The sequence below is a fragment of the Sander lucioperca genome, chromosome 24 (genome assembly GCF_008315115.2).
Source record: "Sander lucioperca isolate FBNREF2018 chromosome 24, SLUC_FBN_1.2, whole genome shotgun sequence".
Classification (NCBI taxonomy): domain Eukaryota; kingdom Metazoa; phylum Chordata; class Actinopteri; order Perciformes; family Percidae; genus Sander; species Sander lucioperca.
The window spans coordinates 9,680,143-9,701,432 of record NC_050196.1 but is presented as its reverse complement, the minus strand read 5'-3'; the positions used below and the strand labels follow the sequence as shown (position 1 = coordinate 9,701,432).

Here is a 21,290-nt window from a genome sequence, read left to right as displayed (position 1 = left end):
GGAGGGATCTTTATGCAGGGCGGAGGGGGAGAAAGAGAGGGGGGACAGACGGAGACAGACAGCGAGGGCTGACGTCAGTGTTTCTTCTGCTCCTTGTCCCACATGCATCTTTAAAGAGCAGCTCTGCTTCCTGCTGCTACTGCTGCTGCATGCCAATTACAGGAAGAGACGGTGACTCGCAGGAAGTGCACACACTGCTGGCCTATGAGGGGCAATAAAGCAAAAGGTACCGGGGCCAAATTCTTGGTTGATTGGGCACCTCGGAGAAATGATTCATGTTCTTTTTTTTTTTTTTTAAACAAACTTGTGATTCACATTTTCTTTACACAAAGCCTCCATTCTCATTTTTTTTAAATTCCAGATGGGAACAGTTTTTAAAGGTGTTCATTCTCTAACTTAAATTGGTATTAATATATGTTCTCTGTACATTGTAAGACAAATGAAAAACAGCAGTGAGAAGAAGTGTTACAAACAGAGATGGGAAATCAGGATACTGGTCCCTACAACTACTAACAATGATAACGTGGACGTTTTTCACCCGCTGAAAATGATGTGATGGTTTTCCAGTTACAGTATATTTCTACCTGTGGAACACTTCTATTCTGTTCATCTGTGTGTCCTCAAGGCACCTCTGTACTGAACTACCAGTAAATGATTACCAGCTGCGTAAGGCCAGAGTGCCAGCATTGTGCTGAAATTTCCAGGTTAAAAATGGGGCACACATGCTTCACTCTGGCATTTAAACCTGGCCCTGCTTCGCTGGCTCCCGCTGACACGCAGCAACAGGATAGCCGTCGACCAGAGGCCATTTTTAGACTGCTTCTGTGATAATTTTTCATGTGTCTGTCTCACCCGGACAAGCATGGCCCGTAACTGTAACCTCATGATTTATTCTCCCTTTTATCCCGCGACCAGGGAAAGGTAAAAAGATGAAACTGGGAGGGGTGGAAACAGGAAAAAGAAATCCAACATGGCAGCTGTTACGAACCAGCTCTAAGTGCTGCAAAAATTGCCTGTATGTATTTGCTTGAATGTGTGTGTATTTGCATAGCACACAAGCAGTACAGATGGTGCCCCCTATTGCAGATGAAGAGGCTTATTTGACAACAACAAGAAAAGTGAAAAAAAAGAAGAGAAAAAAAACTGAACATGCAAAACAAAACCAGGAAGTAGTGCAACACAACACAAATACTACTTTGCAAATGTGGGAGCTCTGAAGAAGTGCTTGTTGGGAGCGCCTTATGGAGCTGTGCACGATGTTTTACGAGAAATACGATAGAGTGCACTGTCACCGGCTTGCTCAGGTAGCCCCCTCGGCTTTAAATTCTCTGGAAAATACCCACTCAGAGGCGTTCATCCCAGTGTGAGCTTGCCCAGTGCAGGCGGATGGACGCATGGGGAGGGGCTTGGCGTGGGCTAAGGCTCAGCTGCAGGCTATAAGAAGGCAGTACTTATTCAGAGCTCCAGGGACGGATGAAAAAAAGCTTTAAAAGGAGCAAACCTGATTGGCTGGTGCTGTTGCTGCGTAGGGGACACTTGTGGCAGGAGTTGTTGCTGCAGAGACAGTAGCAGGCGTAGCACTGTACATCATTGGGACTTTGTTTTGAGGGGGGGGAAGAGGGAAGGAAGTGGTAGCGATGGACAGGTAGGTGGAGCATTATGGTAACCATGGCAACAGTTGTGATGTGTGTGTGTCGACGGTATCGTTTGTTGTTGTTGTAGTTGTTGTTGATGGTGGTGGTGGTGGTGGTGGCAGATGTTACAGAGAGCCAGCAAGCCATCGTTAGGGTTACACCGGCAGATGGCATGCAACCATTCACAATGCAAAGCAAGGAGGACAGAAAGAAAGAAAGAAAAGGAGAGCATGGGAGAAAAAAATAACAAAACAAAAAACAAGAGGAGAGAAGCTGATTACAATCACAAGTAAGGAAATTTATACGGAAAATCAGTTTGCTGTTTTTCCCAGAGAAGTTGAGGCGCACAAGACACCAATTACAATAAATCAATGACATTTTTGGCAGCAGTGATGGGAATTTTAGTTTTCTAATTCATGTGGTCTGACAAGTTAAATAGCAGGAAGATGCCAAAAACCCAGGCGGCTACTTCATCGCGCATGCCAAAAACATGTATCTCAGATGGATTGTTTTGATATGATGTTTAAAATCATTATTCAGAGTCATCATGTTTCCATTTATTAATGTAAGACCTGCTGATAAGCCGACTGGGACTTTTTGTAGTTCCCATCCCCTTTTAGCTGAGAAAAATGCTCTGGCCATGTGGCTGAAATAACTTCTCTGGGAAACTGATTTAAATTTCCTGATCAACAAAGCACAGCAAACAGAAAGTAGCTATCCTACAGCTTAAGAACAGCTCAGTCTGCAGTATTTTATCTATCATTTTTATCATAAACAAACAGTCATTAGCGAGTAAGTCAGTAGGGAAACAAGAACTGAAAGTCACAACTCTTTTCAGGTGATACAAAATGGACATACAAATATGTGTTTCATATCATATCTCAGCCTAAAGAAATGGACAGTTTGATGACACTTTCCTAGAGCACTTTAAAGTTTCATCACCCCCACAGGAGGTGACGCGGTGAAGCAATGACCTTTTGTCTCACCTGGAAGGGCTGCAGATATTGCCCACTCATCCCGCTCCAACCCCCCCTACTCTTATACATCAAACAGTGTGTGTGAGAGAGCAAAGGGAAGGTCAGGACCTACCAAGACTGCTAGCAGGAGTCATGCACAAGACTGACCCTGTTGTATTCATGCAGAGAAAGACAGTGAGAGAGGGAGAGGGGGGGGACAGAGATGGGAGAGAGAGAGAGAGAGGAAGAAATAAATGGGTTAATTGAGAGGGAGAACAACAAGGTTAGACAAAAAAAAGCTTGAAGACTTCACTCAGCTCAGATGCTCCTGCTACAGTGGTGCTGTCAGCCAGTTATGAATGCAGTTAACAGTAGCAAGCAGTAGAGTTCCCTTATTCAGTTCAGAAAATACTGTTTCTATAAAGCGCCAGCTAAATCAAACATAAAGCACACTTAGATAGACTGTAGGTTATGAAAGTGTGGACAAAGTGAATATGTTGCAAAGCTGGATCAATGAGATTATTGGTTTGCAGACACGAAGGAAGGAAATGATGGATAATCAGGATAATCAGTTTTTTCCTTATCTGTATCTCAGATCATCTGTTGTACAGATTGTAGAGCCCATTGGGACACATTTGCGATTATGGGCTATATAAATAAAATTGACTCAATTTGACCATTCTGGTGTCTGAGATCTATCTGTTCATAAAGTTGATCCACAATCAGCCAAAACAGTATTCTACATTCCTATAATTAAGTCTTCTGTGGCCATAAAACCGTAATGTAATGTAATGTAATTAAATAGCTGCACATGTGCATATATATGCTATAAACAAATAAGGGAACAAAATGAACAATCTAAATAAGTAATTTCTAGAAATAGAGAGAAGACTACATCATAAAAGAGAAAACAAAGAGGTGATAGAGCCAAACAGCAGCAGCATCATGCAGTGTCAGTACAATGATGTGCACAGGCTTCCATCCAGATCTAGATCAACTGCATCAGGACCATTCAGATAAGTGTCCATCACAATTTATTTATTTTTTTTTACAGTAAATGTCAAATATCTGGTTCGTACTGTTTTTGTTTACATGGGTGGAGAAACCCCTCCCATCCCAAACTTAGCAGGTCTGTAAAAAACGTGATTTGCAAACATGACTTTAACCCAGGGCTACTTCCCACCCAAAGATTCAGAGGGAGGGAGTGATGAGGGGCTGTCAGGCATCTCCCACCACAGGGAAACAAAAAGAGCAGGTAAAAAGAAGAGTGAGGGATGGGAGTCTCATCCTCATGACTCAGTGTGGCTACAGGCTGCCGTATTAGCTGCGGTTAACTCATTTAGCGGGTGACCCAAGGGGGCTTAAGCTACTGTTAGTTTCTATGAGAGGAGTTGACAGAGAGTGTATTTTGTTCGGGGGATTAATTTGGAAAACTTGGAATAAAATAGCTTTTTTTTTTAAATGGCTTTTTATCGAAATGATCAATGTTGATGTTAAATACACATTAAAAAGGCTGTGTTTGCTCAAAGTTAAGTCATTAAGGCTTATAGTTTTGGAGTTGAAACAGTTACAGAGCCTTTGTGTTGAAAATAACTGGGCTTGTTTTGCTCTTTTGTATGCTTGGGTGTTACAGTTGAGTGAGGTGTATCATATTTAAGTGGTAATATATCATATCTTTGATTGCTCTGATCAAAGCCTGCACTGCCCTTCAACCTGGCAGCAATTACGTGTTATATTGGCAGGCAGTACATCAAAGTTTGAGGGGTGGCATGGTGAATAGTTGAAACATTAGCACACACACCATTACAGCAGGGCTCCTTATGTGCGTCGCTCAAATAAATCCCTTTCAAAAGAAAGTATAGGGCTAATAAACAGGCGTAACTGATCATGAGAGGTGCTCTCACTTTAGCACGAGAAACTCCAACAAGATACATGTGTGATGGATAGAAGGTTAGCTGAGCACATTCAGTGAGTGTATCTGTGTGTTTGCATGCTCTGCATACCTATGATGCGTCTGTGTGCCATGTGTATTGATTGGGAGCTCTTACCTGTGGGAAAGAAAGTGGGCTGCTGGAGCTGTGCGTTGGCCAGCGCCTGCTGGTAGTGCAAAACACTGGGGTTGAACAGGGAGCCGTTGCTCTTCTCAAGTGCTTGTCTCTTTGGTAGGGGCTGGAGGACGCCGTGGGGGAACGCCTATCCACCGAAAACACACACACACACACACACACACACACACACACACACACACACACATATATACACACACACACAAACAGAAGAACAGTAGATTTGATCTGTATACTTGTTCACAATTGTACACAAGTCAACACTGATATTTGCAAATCTGTTATTTGTCTATGCACAGCACAACAAGGCAAAAATGGAAACTTGCTGTAATTATCACAAGAACAATGAGAAACTACACCATAGCAAACAACACATTAAGGAAAATAGTGTGATAACTGGAATTAGTTTAACATTACATCGTAGTTTATTAAATGTACAGTACAATCTAGAATGGCCACTGGTGATCATAAAGGATAAATATGTATACTTTAAAGTGATTTACAGGGTTTCACAAAAACAAAAGAGCAAACTTAAATTTTGTGAGTGGCTACAGTACAATTAAAGAAGCTACATGCAAAGCAAAAGGTGAAAGGTCAAAGTACCAGGTCTACAGTTGCCTCGAGGGGTCGCTTCATTGCTTTGGCAGTCGACTGAGTCTTTAATTAGCAGGCAGCGAGCACATGATGGCAGTGGGCCAATGGGATTCAAGCGTATTAACATACAGGTAACAGCAAGCAGAGGTGCGTCATGGGGGACAGCATTGCATTGTGGATAGGTGAGAAGGAAAAAAACAAAATCAAAAATAATCTGAATGCAAGTATACCACATACAAAACAATAGGCATGCACATAAACAAAAAATTGTTTTGTTTACTTTAAAGAAACATTGCTACTTTTTGAATTAGTACAAAAGCAAAAAAGCATCTACATTAACCCTTGGTTAAAAAAAAGAAGATTCTATGATGTATTTCAAAACTACTAGGAAAGCATTTAGTAGCAACGTCAAGTAAATCAATTTTTTTTCTTTTCTAGCAGTAAACACAACTGATTCAGACTATAAATACTGGGCTGACACTTTGTGAGATCTGAACAAGAAGTGCTACAGTCCTACACACATAATAATTGCAGTGGTCCTGGAGGTGGCTTTGGGCCTGAGAAATGTCTAAAACACCCACAACAGATTGGGATGTGAGTGAGCTCTTTGATCAAATAACCTCAAATTATTGAACTCTGTCCTCACAACTGGCAATAGGAACTGGACACGTTTGTGTAGGCAACTACGGACAAACACTATGAGGGGGCTGTTGAAAAGCTGTCACCCATGTGTTAGCTACAATAAGTGGTCCTAACAAAAAGTAGTTTAACAATCACATCCTTTCTCTGTAGTGGTGTCGATTCATGTCTAGTCCTTGAAATAAGTGACAAATCCTCAAACTAAATCTGCATTGTGAGCGCATGTGGCTTGTTAGTGTGATCAATGAACTTGGGGTGGTGATGCAATATAGTTCAAATCACAGAATGTGGAGCTCTGTTTATTCTTACATTCCTCCTAGAGACAACACATATCTTAAAACCTAGGAGTGTTTTACGAATCTAATATTAGTATGTATCCAACCTAACGAGGTACTATTTTATTTCAACTTAATGCTTTTGTTAATTTATTTAAAAAATGTCCTCACATTCGATGTCACTGCTGAGAGGAGAAAAAAAAAGATGACTGATGGATGTGATGAGCACAGCAGTTAAGGGGATCCATGCACAAGCCTCTTGCTTCATGTATGTGGATTTTCTAATAGTATATGACAATATATATCCTATAAAAGAGCAACAAGGCATTGCTGATGCACTGTATTGTTAACAGACTTAAACACTGTGGTTAGTTCAAATGCCAGATGGTCTATTAAAGTGACATGGAAAGCAAAGATGACTGCATTCGACTCGCAATGAGGAAGAAGATTACAGCATGGCAAGCAACACATAATGTGGCACAGTAAAACAACATAATCTCAGTAACAGGATCTTCTTACTGTGACCGTATCAGTTAATGTGTAACCTTATTTACAGTACACTTTGGCCTATTTTCTAGATTTTATTTAGATAAAAAAAAAAAGAAAAGTGAATTATGGATAATGATATTACCTATTTGCAGCAGTGCAGCAATACAGGTTTTATGGGTCTCTGCTTCAATAAAAGTGATTCAGCTTAGGCTAAGGGCAAATAGAAAATTGGATTAAAGGTGCTGACTAAACAACTCATTGTCCTAAGGTTAACCCTGCTCACCTATAGCACAGCTTGTAACTGCTGGTGGTAATTTGGGAATTGGGTCATAAAGTTGATAAACTGGGGCATATGAGGAACACTGGAGTATGAAACAAAGGATTGTGAAGAGAATGCACTAGGAAGATAAACTAAATCTTCTTGTTTGAAAAAGCATTGTGTACCTGGTGGGGAAGTTGTTGAGCTAAGGTACTCAGTGTGCCTTTAAGAAAACAGCGCTGATGGGTCAACATCAGGTTATAGTGCCTCGAGGTCTCAGGCTCTCTTTTATTTATGCATGTTTCAATTCTGTGTTGTTTTCCTGCTTACATGCAGCTTCTACGAAATGCTCAAACGAAACTAACCTGAACTCATGGTCGACTTATCATCCACGCTGTGGACTTATGGAGGAAGGACAAAGAGAGCAAGCAGCAATGGAGTCAGCCAATGAGAGAGGTATGTGCAACGCATAAAGCATGCCCATGCCATGGAGGAAAAAAAGTCAGTCAGCACACTGGCGCAGTACAAGGTGTGTGCGAGTGCAGCAGCCAAAAGGACCATTCAAAAGAAGCCAGCCTGGGGGAGGGTGGGGCACAGCCAAGACACACTTCCCACTGTCTGTCTGCCTGCATTTCCATCTGTCTGTCTGTCTGTTTGTCTGTCTCTTCCTCAGCATGTTGGGGGATTTTTCCAACTAAAGGCAGACGAGGGCAAACCCCCACCCGTGAGGCTACATCCTCATCCATCCCCGATTCAATTTACACTGATCTGCAGAGAGCCGCACTTATCATTGAGAGCAGGGCGGAGGTGGTATGGGGGGGGGGTGAGCCAGCACATTGTCTCTGTATGAACCAAGGGCATTGGAAAATAAAAGCGGACTGCGGTGAGATAATAACAGATTGTTCTTGCGGCATTATACTGATGCATTTAGGTTTCACTAAACCCTGTTTATTGTATACAACGGCCTCACTTTAGGATGACTATTGTTATTGAATTGTACACTGGAGTCCACTGGAATAAACCAGCAGAGGTGGGTATGTTTTAACCGGTAATAAAGCAGCGCTCCACATTTTATGATGCTGTGGGTGTCATCATCAACAGCATGCGTTTACATATTGTGTAAGCCGAGATGATTTGTAATTATGTCACATGTACTCAGAGAGCCTATGTGTGGTTCCATGTATTTTATTTGGTACAGAGTTGCTCAAAAGAGATCACCGAAAACCAATGTTCAATAAGCTACTCTTTGATCTCCAATTTAAACAATTTGTGCTTTGTAAAAAGTCAGGTAGCAGTTACTAGGCATGGCAGCTTTGTACTAGTGTAATACTACTGTATATATTGTGTTTACTTGCTCTTCCACAACCATAAAATTACCATCCAATCCAATAATAACATGTTTATTTGGTGCCCTAAAGCCATGGATATTACAATGGTAGTCTAAGCTTTTGTTGGAAAGGAAACTGTATATAGGTGCTATAAAATAGCCTTCCTGTCCCTTACAAGCTCTTGCTCTAGAAGTACTAGAGTGTACTGCTTGGTACTAGAGAGTACCAAGCAGGAACCTTGGGAGATTTGGTTACTACAAGGACAAGTATGTGTGTTTGTTTCCTGCTCTACCACTGTGTAGGTACAGGGTACAGTAGGTAGGCTTTAGTGCTGTGCTCTCACCATGGCTGCAGCTGTGGCGGCGGCTTGCGCCGCCACAGCTGTCTGGTTGGCCTGGTGTTGGGCAGCCTTAATCTTGGCCTGCAGGTGGGCCGGGGGGTGGAAGTACTTGCACTTCTCGCGGGAGCAGCGGCTCTTGATGTAGTCCATGCAGACGGTGACCGTGTTATCGCTGGTGTCAATCATGGGGCTGTCGCTGGGGTGAGCAAAGCGGCAGTCGGTCTCCCCGCGAGCGCAGTTGCCCCGCTGGAACTCACGGCAAACCTGGGAGCAGGAGAATCAGGTGGACGAACAAACACACAGACAGACAGACACACACACACACACACACACACACACACACACACACACACACACAGATGTGGACAGACACACAGATGTATGTATGTAAAAAGAGAAAAAGAAACAAACCGTGAATACTTGAGCTTTCAGAACACGTCTGGAAACAATGTTAAACAGCATAATACTCATTGCATAGCATCCAATTTATTTATTTATTGTCATCCTCTTACTGTAGTGCATGATCATCCAACTAGCACAGTAACTCCACAGTTAACAGCCATCAAAATCTTGATGACAATATTAGATTTTTTTTGGAAGTATTTGACATTTTGGTGTCTGACTGTTTTTGAAAATGAGAATGTTGATACATATTTAAATACTGCATGTTAGGGCCAACAAGCCTTAAGGACTTTTAAAACAACATCCAATGTATTTGTACAAAAAATATGTGTTTTTTAAATAAACACACTCAAAATAGGAGCTTCTTGCACACAGAATCTCATTTACACAGCAAGGTTTTACTTAATTCTGCTGCACCAGACTTAAAACTCATGCTAACGTTTTTTTGTTTGTTTTTTTAAATACAGACAATAAATTAATTTTGGACTTGGTGTGAAAAGGTCTAAACACAATGTAACTAAAGTGCAATGTGTGCCAAATCCAAATGATTGTGGAGTCACTGATCCAGTCAGTGTTCAACGGTTCAGAGGCCTGGGCATAATCACATGGGATCTGCTTTTGACTTGCACTCTGGGACTGAGACACACACAGAGTGCACATGCGCACGCACGCACGCACGCACGCGCGCACGCACGCACGCGCGCGCACACACACACACACACACACACACACACACACACAGACACCGTCACACATGACAGTTAAGCACACACATGCAAAAACACGCATGCTGGTTTTGTGTGGGAGTGTGTACGTGTCTCACAGGAATACTGTCTCATTAGAGCCAACTTCATTCAGTTGCTTAGTGATAGCACTCCCTGAGAAAAACACATACAGGCACACACCTACGCATCACCTCAAGGTCTTAGGGAGATTATTGTTTATCACAAAAAATGTAGTGAAAAAAAAAAAAAAACTATCCTCAATCACCAAGCTATTCTCATTCAGTGTTGTTTGCCAGGGGGCAGATGGAGATTGCTGAAGTTGTCGTAATTGTCCCAGTCTAACTGTGGCTGTCTAGCAAGTACCAGTTTGTGTTGGGCGATTTTCCAATTTAAATTACTGCAATCTCACACTATCTCTCTTTTTTTTTTCGTGTTGTGTTTCTGATACAAGCCTTAAATGATTTCGTTAAGGTGTAAGACAAGATGTTCCTTAACTTACACTCAAGGATAATGCCAAGGTAAAGAATTATCAAGTAAGGAGGCTGATACTGTTGTTTAGATTAGTTATTGTTCTGCCTTTCAGCGTTTAGTTGAAATTAAACAAATACTGCAGCTACACACAACACTTGGTGGTATAAACGGCACTTACACATTTCACCTACGTTTCGAAATTGTGACACAATTAGCAGCGTGATATGAAATTTAATTATTTTAATAAAGTGAAATAATTTCTGCTTTCTGTAAAAATCGGACTCTTTATAAACCTAAATTGCTTACTTGGGTTTATTCAAAGGCAATTTCAAAATGTATGTATTTAAGTCATATTTTCTTCCTTATAAAACAGAAGAATTTATTTAAGTCATCAAAAAGTTAAATCAAAAGGTTAAAGATGTGGGTGTCTGTATTTTATTTGTTGCTATGCCAACTCCCCTGGTAGCCATGGAGGTAATTAGTACGTTATAGTGTTTTTTTTGTTGTTTTTTTTTTTCTGTATTCACTGCACAGTATGAGGAATATCTTTTCAGACGTTACATATGTGTGACTATTGTATCAAAACTACAATACCCTGTGCTATAAATGATACTCATTAGCACCATCTCTTTCACACCCATAATCACACTAAGGTGTTACAATAATGTCACTTCACAACCTCAAAGACAACACTAGGTATGATATACAGTAGCTCTAATGCTTGAGAAAGAGAGAGAGAAAGGGAGAGCGAGAGAGAGAGAGAGAGAGAGAGAGAGAGAGAGAGAGAGAGAGAGAGACTGTGATTGGGTGAGTCACCTCCAGCTTGTCGGTACGCAGCAGTTTCTGGTTGGAGGAAGAGCCACCGGTCACGGAGACAGGCGGGCTGCCGGGGACCATACAGGGGGTGTTGGGCAGGATGTCTGTGGGCACCAGGCCCATGCTGTGGGACATGGGGGTCAGGTAGGGTGCGTAGCTCAAACCTGCGCTGGAACCCAGGCCCTGGCTGACTGGAAACGTCTGCTGTACATGGAGAGAATAGACAGTTTACCAACACCTGAGCAGCTCCTCTTTGTTGTCATGACTGCTCTTTAAAATATTCTGTCTGCTTTTCTTTTCTTGTTTTAGCAACAACAACAAAAATGACATTCCTAATTAAAATGGTAGAAATGGCTTAATGGCAAAGATGTAAAATGATGGCTGTAGGGAGAGAGTGGGGAGTGGAGGGTGAATAGCAGAATGAGGGTACAGCAACAAAAAAAAGAGGGAGAAAAGTTAGAGGAAAGGGACACAAGAGACAAATGAACGGAGGGAGCAGCTGTGCAGAATGGTGGGTGAGGAAGATGAGAGGTGAGGTGGGGAGAGAGTGTGACAGGTAGAGAGACAGCCAGGGGAACAGAGAGGAATAGCTTTCAGAGAAAAAGTGGAGAGAGAAGGAAGCGAGGGTAGAAACAAGAGAAGGGTTTTTTTTTAACCTCTATGTATGTCAGGAAGATTTTGCTGAGCAAGCATGTTCTTTTTCAGCTACACCCTTACATTGATGCAGTTCAACACGCTCACACCTGGCAGCTGCCCAGTGCAACCACAGTCTACCGCTGACTGCAGAGCAACTCCCAGAGAATAGTCTTGGAGTTTAGTGCTTTTGCTCAAGGCCATCTCAATAACTGGTATGAGAACAAATTCATCTTTTGAGCCTGAGATGTAATCTGAAAATAGTAATAATAGTAAAGTATCTAATAGAAGGCCGTGTCAATGTGCTGTAACAGACGTCTCATATTTTCTCAGTGAGCCATAGAAAATATTACTGGCATAAAGGGGGACTCCAGTCAAAATAATGTAGGTAACTTGATATGTAAAGATCAGGGCTGTCAAAATAACGCAATAGTAACGTGTTAACGCCAATTTGTTTTACCGCCACAAATATTTTTGATGCATTACCTCAGGTTCTGTCACGATGACTATGGACTGAAGTGCACTAGACTGGAGTCTCGGATTGGGTCCAACGCAGGTTGAATGCGCGTTATAAACGTCTGTTGTATGAAATGTCTGTATCCTCACTGCACTGCATTTTTATAAACTATGATAATCTGGTCGCAGGTCGCGTCTCTCGCCCACGTCCACACGCCGTCTCACTCCCTCTGCCTCTCCTTGGGGTTCTCGTACTCATAGAACTGAACATCCAGTAACTACTATTTCCCTTTTGTGTGGAAGCACTGGGTGTTTTTGCAACTTCAGTAATATCTGCTGCCTTGTGTTCAAAACGCAGCTCCGCTTGCCCCTCTCCTTGCTCACCAAAGCGGCTTTGACCGGCAGAGGCACAGCAGCTTTCAGTGGTGTTGATAGTCGTGACGTGTAACCAATCACATAGTGCTGTGGGCGGGACATTGAGTGAGACTACAGAGTGGTGACTACAGACAGAGACCGGCTGCATACACTGTACAGGGAATTATTTTAACCGGACATTATGACCAGGGAGATTTAAATATGTTAGACCTTAGCTTTTGGTTACAATGGAAACACTGCTATGACGGTTTCTGGACAATTTATTTGTCATTGTTTTGTGGTGTTAATTGATTTCCAATGATAAATATACATATATTTGCAAAACGTAAGCATATTTGTCCACTCCCATGTTGATTGAGATTATAAAATAATATACAAATATCCCATTAAGGTACATTTTGAACAGATTGATTGCGATTAACTACTTTAACTGACTGACAGCCCTAATAAAGATGTTTTAACAGGAACAAAGCCAGACTTTTTACAGTGTAGCACAACAACAGAGTTCCTTGTTATTTTCATGGTGAGTCACACAGTGCATTGACATTTATTTACCACAGCAAAAAGACCAGCACTAACCACAGGCTGCATGGTGGTGCCGGGGATCATGAACTGCATCTGTTGAGCCAACATGGCGGCCGCTGTCTTCTGCTGGATCAGGTTATTTCGCCCGTTGATCTCCAGCTGGGTCTTCAGGTGAGCGGGTGGGTGCAGGTATTTGCAGTTCTCTCGCGTGCATCGGCCCTGAGCGGGAAAACAAAGTTGATGGAAGAGAGACGGGGAGGGGAGAGAGAGAGAGAGAGAGAGAGAGAGAGAGAGAGAGAGAGAGAGAGAGAGAGAGAGAGAGAGAGAGAGAGAGAGAGAAAGAGAGAGAGAGAGAAAGAGAGACAACAAGGTCATTAACAGTCTGAAAACTTCAAGTCTCTGATCAACAGAAGGAACTGAAATGCTGTCTTTTGATAATAAACCTGATGAAGAACAGGTTGTGTGTCTGTGTGTCTGCCTGAGGATGTGGCAGATTTGTGGCCATTGCTTTTGACACAGACTCCTAAACATCAAGTGCTTGAAGGCAGCATACATATTCATACTTGGAGAGTGTGAAACATATAAAATGATGAGAGCTCCGCATTGAGCTTATCCAGTGGGGGTAGCAGGTAGCTCTCGGCTCGGAGTAGAACCTTTTTTATGACGATTACCAGCTCCTGACTTCCTAGCTTGTCAATTCTGGCAGGACCTGGTCCTGCCGGCACTTTGGACATACTAACTAGCCAGTATTCGATGCAGATATGGAAATAAGGGAAGGTGGACAAAGGCTAGGGCTCAAGTTCTGATTCTAGCTGCCTCGCCAAATCTGTCCATTGTAGCATTTCAATGGACAGGTCATCCAGTATTCTCTGTGGACATGCAAATGCAGATTTGGCAGGGTCAGGCTTACAGAGACCCTGGTGGATGAAGGCAATTAGACTGTCAACCCAGAGGCTAATGGCAAACAATCCAATATGGATCCTCATTGCAGTGCTTATTGCTAGGAGAGTGGGTGGAAGAGAGGAGAGAGGTCAGCAGGGAGTAACAGAGTAAAGGGTAGAATACAGTAGTGGGAAAAGAGACTGTGGTGAAGATGGAAAGTAAAGGTGAGGAGAGGAGCGGAGGAAAAGATGTGGGCAGAGTGGAGTGATATGAATTAGTACAGAGGGGAAAGGGGAGATAACAGTGAAAGGCCAAGAAGACAAAAGGAGAGGACATGACATGGCCGGCATGACATGGCAACGTCTTGGTTAATGTGAAGGAGCGCAGAGGGAGGGGAAGCTAAATTAGAATCAGAATAGCGTGAGGAGGTCCAAACACCCCTTAACTCTATGTCATGAAAGAGCCACAGCACAGTGGCCTGATTAGCAATGCCGTACAATCATTTCTCTAATTTCCTCTTACAAGAAAATATGACAGCTCTGTCACACACGGTGATGAGCTATGTTTAATTACTCAAGCGCTGTACTCAAACACCAATTTAAGTCCTGAATCAAACATACAAAATGACAAGTCATCAGACAATATCCTGATATGATGTCTTTTTTTTTTTTTTTTTTTTTTAAATAAAAAAAGCAGTCAGCTTGTAGTACATGGAGTCAGAACAAAAGACGGTGAAGCTGCATTTAGCTAACATGATGCCTCTAAGCTACTATGCTTTCTGATTATTTTAAATGTGCTCTTTTTTCTTGTCATAACAGGTAAAGAAAAGGTAGGAATTGATAACAATAATGACGACTGCATTCAATTCAGATGTGTCAATTCCACGGTCATGGTATTGTGCATGCTGTCCTACCAGCAAAGCTTACTGGGAAACTTAAAGGAACAGAGTCATTGTTAATGGTATTGATTACACCTGTGATGTTTTTTTGTTGCCATGACAAACGATTATATCTGCTGTGAAAACGGTCTATATCAGAGCACTGTAATTGTATGTTTTTGTCTATTTATTTTTCGGTTTGTATTTTATTTTTCTCACATTTCATTCTATTTTAATTGATTTTATTGTCCTTTTTAATTGTGTTTGTAAATGTTGTTCTAATGCATGTCTTTGTCTTATACAAAACACTTTAAATTGCCTGTGTTTGAAAGGTGCTATACAATTAATGTTGCTCTTTTGTCATCACATTCACGTTTTTAGCATTTGTTTTTATTGTGTGGGATTTGAAAGCAGGAAAAAAAAAACACAATATTGATATTGATAGTTATAGTAAAAAAAAAAAAAAATAGTGTGATATTAGTTTTTTTCAGTATTGCCATAAATGCTCTGGAAGCAGCACATGAAAAAAAATCTATAAAATAATACATTATTCCTATACTATTCTTAGTAAAGCATTACGCTAGGTGGGCAGGCAAACAAAGAAGAACTTTGAATCAACTCAAACCTGGCTCCCAATGTAAATAACCAATAATCTTCAAGTCTCATCAAAGGGAAAACTAATAAAACCTGCCTATCCTTTTCTTCCTGACAGATATTAAAGACGCCCCACAGAGCATCAAACACACTCTTGGTACAACGAAGCTGCCACAAAGGATATTAAGTCCGTAGTAACTATTGGCTATTGGTCATTTTTGTTTTCACATTAATAAAACACAAATATATGAATACAGTGTGCTCTGTAATGATGAGAGTCACGACTGAGATGGGACTGGCCTCCACACCCTGGTGTTAAAGCTGCAACCAACCACTGATAACCCCCCCCTAACGTTTCACATGCACAAAATCACACCTGCCCACACATATGCATACTAAATCACACAATCACAACAAGCATCGCCCACACGCACTGGCACAGGCATACATGTGCATAGATAAACAAAGTCACCGCACGCACAGTTTTGTTATGTCCTGTCCAGACCAGAGGAATAACGTTAGCACTGAACCCCGGCAACCAAAAACCTCAGAGGTGTCAAAACTAATTGGACCCTTATGCAGCGCCACAGACACGGGCAAAAGGTGTGTGCGTCTTGAGTATCTGCATTCAGGAGAGAGAATGCGTAGGCAGGTGTAACAGTGCATGTATGTGTGGAGGCGAAACCGTGTGGGCGGGTTTGACTGTGTGTGTGTGTGTGTGTGTGTGTGTGTGTGAGAGGGAGCTTGGTGTTGAAGCTGAGCTCTGGACGGCATCCCAAACTTAGTCGGCAGGGAAGCACAGCATCACCATTGAGCCCTACAGAGATCACAGACATAGACTGACACAAATAAAGATGCATTTACACAACGACACACACCACCACAGACCCTCACCACTCACTTTATCACTTATGTGGACTTAAGAGTGAAGCCATTACTTCCCCTTTTGCTCCATATTCAGTTAATCTATAACCTGTGAGTGACACATGCTTTTTCGCAATTGCTCATCATTATACCCCCATTTAACGTGATGAGGTTAATGGTGGTGAAGCTACTTGGGCACTGTCGCACTAAGTGCAAGCCTTGGATTCGTAAAACCTTCTCCTTTCATCCTGTCAAACTTTGTTTGAGAGCCTTTTCTCACTGATGTATTCGTGATCTACCACAGCATTGTGACAGGTCTTTGCATAAATTAGGCTTCATTTCTCTTCGGTCTTCCTTTTTGTCTAGTTTGGAGGTGGAAGAAGCAAATAAATTAAGCACCTTAGCTAGGGCTGTCATGGTAATAGAGTTTGCAACACTATTTGAACACAGTAAGGAGTTCAGTGCAGCATTCAATTATATAAACATTTATTATTTGCAGTACACTGAATTCATTTAAAAGGTTATAAACAGATGAAGAACAAGAATTATATCCATCTCCACCCATATCGTAATATCTGCAATGCTGTTTAAGGCAGGAATATTGATATGGTTCTAGTTGTGTTTGTTGCAGTGTCTATCAGTGTATACCTAACTGCCAAACATTAAAGTTAGTATTGATAAATATGTATTTATCTATTATATTCATAACACAGTGGATTGGAGGAGACAAGTTACTGTGGAAATAAGAGTTCATGTTAATAGTCAAAGGTTAGTGGGTGTTGAGGCTGTAAATAGCACTGCGTTAAAGCAGCCCAAGGGTCTGCATTGGTAGGAGTATGTACCAAACCCCCAGGATCAGTGCTGCAATTTTCATCGGATGTTCGCTATTTTGCAGCATGTTATCCAGTTTTCTTTATAGATCCATGGTTGTTACAGGTACACATAAAAAGGTGAAATATGATCCAAGAAGTTTGGTTTATAATACTATGAAGTAGAATTTTTACAACTAAGGTTATTATTACGTCGACAATCCTTTTATCTTCCGTCTTGATTATTGCGAGGTTAAGAGTAGGAGTATGCCATTCACTGTACACTTGCAAGGCTGCACTTTTAGTCTCAGGGCTAATGTCAGTGTGAACATAGCCTTACTTTTAACATGTAAAAGCGTCACATTCTATACAGAGTCTTTTACTAGCTTATGCCGTTTTTCCATTACATGGTACCTGCTTGACTCGCCTCGACTCTACTCGCATTTTTTAGTTTTCCATTATGAATAAAAGTACCTGGTACCTGCTAACAGGTACTTTTTTTTAGTATCACCTCTGTCGAGGTTCCAAGCGAGCTGAGGCGATACCAAAAGGTGATGTGAAAACCTGCAGACCACTGATTGGTCGGAGAGAATTGTCACTAATTGCTGCGTCATCATTGCTAGCGACAGACGGGGGTGTCCTGAACAAACAAACATTTTTAAAATGTTTAGCCAGCGGTGGTTTTTTTGCTGCCTCCAGCTTCTTTTGAAACAAAATTTGTCTTTGGCTGTGGCAACAAAAACAACACACCTTCGACGTTCTGTGTGTGTGTGTTGCGTTAGGTCACGGCAGTTACCTGCGGCGTCGCTATGACAACCAGCCACGCTTGCCTCACGCATGAGGCAGTACTAAATCTGCAATGGAAAAAGGAGGACAGGCACCGCGGCCAAGTCGAGCCGAGCCGAGCCGAGCCGAGCCGAGCCGAGCAGAGCTGGTACTAGCAGTGGGTAAGCGCCATTAGGCTCCTGGAAGTCTCAGTGCCTGAAGTGAAGGGGATATGGATTTGCTAAAAATAGGGTTAAAGGACATCAAAATGGCTGATATCCTTTATGTTAAAACATTAGGTTGCACACCAAAGAGGAGATCAGTTTATTTAGAAGAATTTCAGCTGAGATATGAAGTCAGGTAGTCTAAACCTATATTTTGGGCTAACCCTATCCTGGAAAAGACATCCTGGCATTCATAGCTGTCATCAAGTAACAATGCTGATAAAAAAGCACACCCCCACACAAACCTATTATGGTGCATTAATTAAAGTCAGGGAGGTGTTAATTTATTGGTACTGTGCACAGCAGTTAAAAAGCTTTCACCCATGTCACGTCTCTCTGATTAGCTCCAAGTAAGGGTGAAGATCTAACATCTGCTTTATAGCCGAAGTATTTCTTGCTTTAATAAAACATGGTAGGGCCAATTGCAAGAACTGCGTGCTGATGGCTATACATAGCAATTACAGTACATTTGTGTGTGCGATTAATGCTAATGATCATCAATGAAGGGTCCAGACTGCACTTTGCCATGTTTCCCTGCCACGCTTGGGGAGTCAAAGCACAAAAAAGATGAGGTAAGCTTTGTCGAAAAGGCAGCACTGCATCAAATAGATTTTTAAAAAAGAGTGCTTGTCGTTTACGCAGTGAGGTGGTCCACCGACGTGACAATGACAGTGCTAAAAAGCAGCATGTGTGGCTGATGACAATGCTGTGGCATCATCTGGTTTCAGACCTTTGTCTGTTTGAGAGGGTGGCAGACACACGCAAACACACAAACACCCACACACCCACACAGAAAGACACACACTGTGCCTTCTGTCTAAGCCACCCACTCAGAGCAGAGCAGAAATCCATTCATCACGGGCATTGCCGTCTATGAAAAGGATCTTTGAAAGCACCAAGGCACCTCGTGATTCACGCACCAGCCACACGGTGAAATTATACCTTTCAGCAGGGTCGCTCACATGGCAACTCTCATTGTAGGCTGCACGGTTGCCCTTGTGTGTATGAAATGCTATGATCCATGCTTTGGGATACACTAATAGCTGCTTTGATTCAGATTGGATAATTACCTCCTTGTGTTGCAGTGAAAAACAAACGAACAATGAAGGAGAGATCAAAGATAAATTACCGGTTGTTTTCACTTGAAATAGATCCTCTGTCCAAGAGATATTAGTGCTGTTGGCGTGTTCTTTAAATCCCCACAGCCAACGGCAACAAGATAGCACTTAATTGTTTGCCAAGTTTCCATATAGAAGTAATATCAATTAAAGGGTGTTCCACATTAGGGTTGATCCAGGGGGGAAGGGGATAAAGACAGCTAATTTCATAAACAGATTAGTATTACACTCACTTCACCCACTGAAGCTCTTCCAATTGTTTCTAGTTCTTATAATTAGGGCCCAGTAATTACTTCTGGAAATCCATTCTGTCGGGAAACTTTTTTTTAAATCTATAAAAACAGGCGTTAATGTTGCAAATTGTTCCTTTTACATTAACACCGTCCGGAGGCTTTTATTCCTTGATACTGGCTGCTGGTATGTGAATGTAACCTTATCCTTCTGCTTTTTGGATTAGACCATATGCTAAATGCCGGTTAGTCCAACAATTTTCATAGTCAATTAATCGTTTGAGTCATTTATCAAGTGAAAATGATACTCCTAAATAGTTTTTCCTTGTTGTCATGTGTGCTATCAAAATAAAGAAAAGAAAAAAAATATCATTTTCCTCAGCATTGCACTGATCACGCTCAAAATCAGACATAGCACACAATGTTCAGGTTGACGAACCTTTTGCAAAGCGAAAGAGGGAAAGAAAAACCAAGGCGAACTTTCATCACAGTAAACACACTGACATGAGAACAAAACAAAAAAAAATCCATCCAAACACAGTGTCAGAGTGCTGAGGAGGGTACAACATTTCTCCTGCCCAAACACAACATAACTATCGTACTGCACACTCCAACTATGGCAACTAAGCCGAGCAGACAGAAAAACACTGTGGAAAGCATTCATCCTCTGACCATAAACATTTTGAACTGCCTGTGACCCACTTCCTTGTAATTTTCTTCGCCTCTAATAATGTTTACAATGTCTGGATGTCTTTCCACTGCCAGCAGATGACATTGTAAGAATGAATATGTTCATAATGTTAACCAGACACAGACGAACAAGGAGTATCTTTTGTAAGTCCACTGTACCCTGTGAATGGTACAGCTGTGGCTTTTTTCTTTATTAAAAGGAAGATTAATCTGACAGAAGGTAAAATCAAAAGCAGTTTTACTGCAATTACACCAAGACGGTCATACATTCAAACAAGTGCCAATATTAAACTACAGCCCCCACATTTACACATCTACAGGGAACACTGGTCCAAATGGTCCATTTATAACTGGCATTAGCATCCCCTGACTGGGCTTAACGCTGCCATCTTCGTCCGTGGCAGAAACCCTTTCCCCGACCCCCTACCTCCTTCATCAGCCCTGCTGAATGGTCAGAGTGATGACTGTTGTGTGTCTGTGGGTGGCACAGACACAGAGGGCCAGTCTTCTACCCCCTCGGCAGAATAGCGCTTCAGTTGTGGGCCCCTCCGTTCACCACTGTAACATTTGCATTTTGCCCTCAATGGGCGCTCTATCCTCGGGCCTGCTGGAGACAGACAGTGGCTGCCTATAGGCTGCAGCCGACAGAGGAGCTGTAAATGTCCTCGCAAAGGCAACTTCTGATTACACCCTTGTGGTTCCAATTGCCTCCAATAGGGAAGCTAATGGCCTCGTGCTTATCCAAGATGGATACACTGGAAATGAGTCATTGTTTTCCCACATCAACACTTCAAACCGAGAAACAATATCGATGAATTGCGTAGTGCCGAATCTTGGGTATCTGGGATGTGTGTGTGGGTGTGTTTTTTTCCATTAAGCCCCTTATTTTCCAGAGAAGCTCAGTAGGTTTTACATATCTGAGCCCTTGTGATGTCTTTCTGATGCTAGCACAACGCCCAGTGACGTTTAATGGCAGTGTGACTGGCAGTATTGGCAGACTGTTTCTGCAGACTTACTCAGGGACGGAGATCATGGGAAATCCAGCTTAAAAGACGCACGGTCAGCACAAGACAAGGCAATAGCTACTTGTGACGGCTGAATGTGCCATGAAGGCTGTGGAGGCAGTGGCAACCCAAAAGGTCAGAAAAATAAAGCAATCCCAAATTGGAAAATTACTCTGTTACAAGCAGCAAGTAGCAAGTTACCAAGGACTTGCAGTAAAATACCCACATAGGCAACTTGGTCAGGTCTTGT

The 21,290-nt window shown here is 42.0% G+C and overlaps 1 protein-coding gene and 1 long non-coding RNA gene across 29 annotated transcripts in view; one reads left to right on the top strand and one right to left on the bottom strand.

Annotated features, from left to right (window-relative positions):
• The window catches only part of LOC116044640 (muscleblind-like protein 2a), a 54,119-nt gene that overhangs the window by 8,109 nt on the left and 24,720 nt on the right, over nucleotides 1-21,290 (bottom strand). For 5 of the 28 annotated variants that reach the window (XM_035998505.1, XM_031292018.2, XM_035998504.1 and 2 more), the window contains 6 exons: nucleotides 13,014-13,202; nucleotides 10,995-11,198; nucleotides 8,584-8,844; nucleotides 5,260-5,313; nucleotides 4,639-4,783; nucleotides 2,724-2,759 (listed from right to left, as the gene is read on the bottom strand). In XM_035998505.1, coding sequence (XP_035854398.1) covers nucleotides 2,724-2,759; nucleotides 4,639-4,783; nucleotides 5,260-5,313; nucleotides 8,584-8,844; nucleotides 10,995-11,198; nucleotides 13,014-13,202 — 889 coding nt within the window. Of the gene's footprint in view, nucleotides 1-1,501; nucleotides 1,597-2,712; nucleotides 2,760-4,638; nucleotides 4,784-5,259; nucleotides 5,314-8,583; nucleotides 8,845-10,994; nucleotides 11,199-13,013; nucleotides 13,203-21,290 lie in introns of those variants that run through there. The other 23 variants (XM_031292028.2, XM_031292021.2, XM_031292025.2 and 20 more) reach the window with 23 other exon arrangements.
• Nucleotides 6,762-7,807, top strand: LOC118494452. Its single transcript, XR_004896586.1, has 2 exons — nucleotides 6,762-7,368; nucleotides 7,586-7,807. It is a non-coding gene; the product is annotated as an uncharacterized LOC118494452 (long non-coding RNA).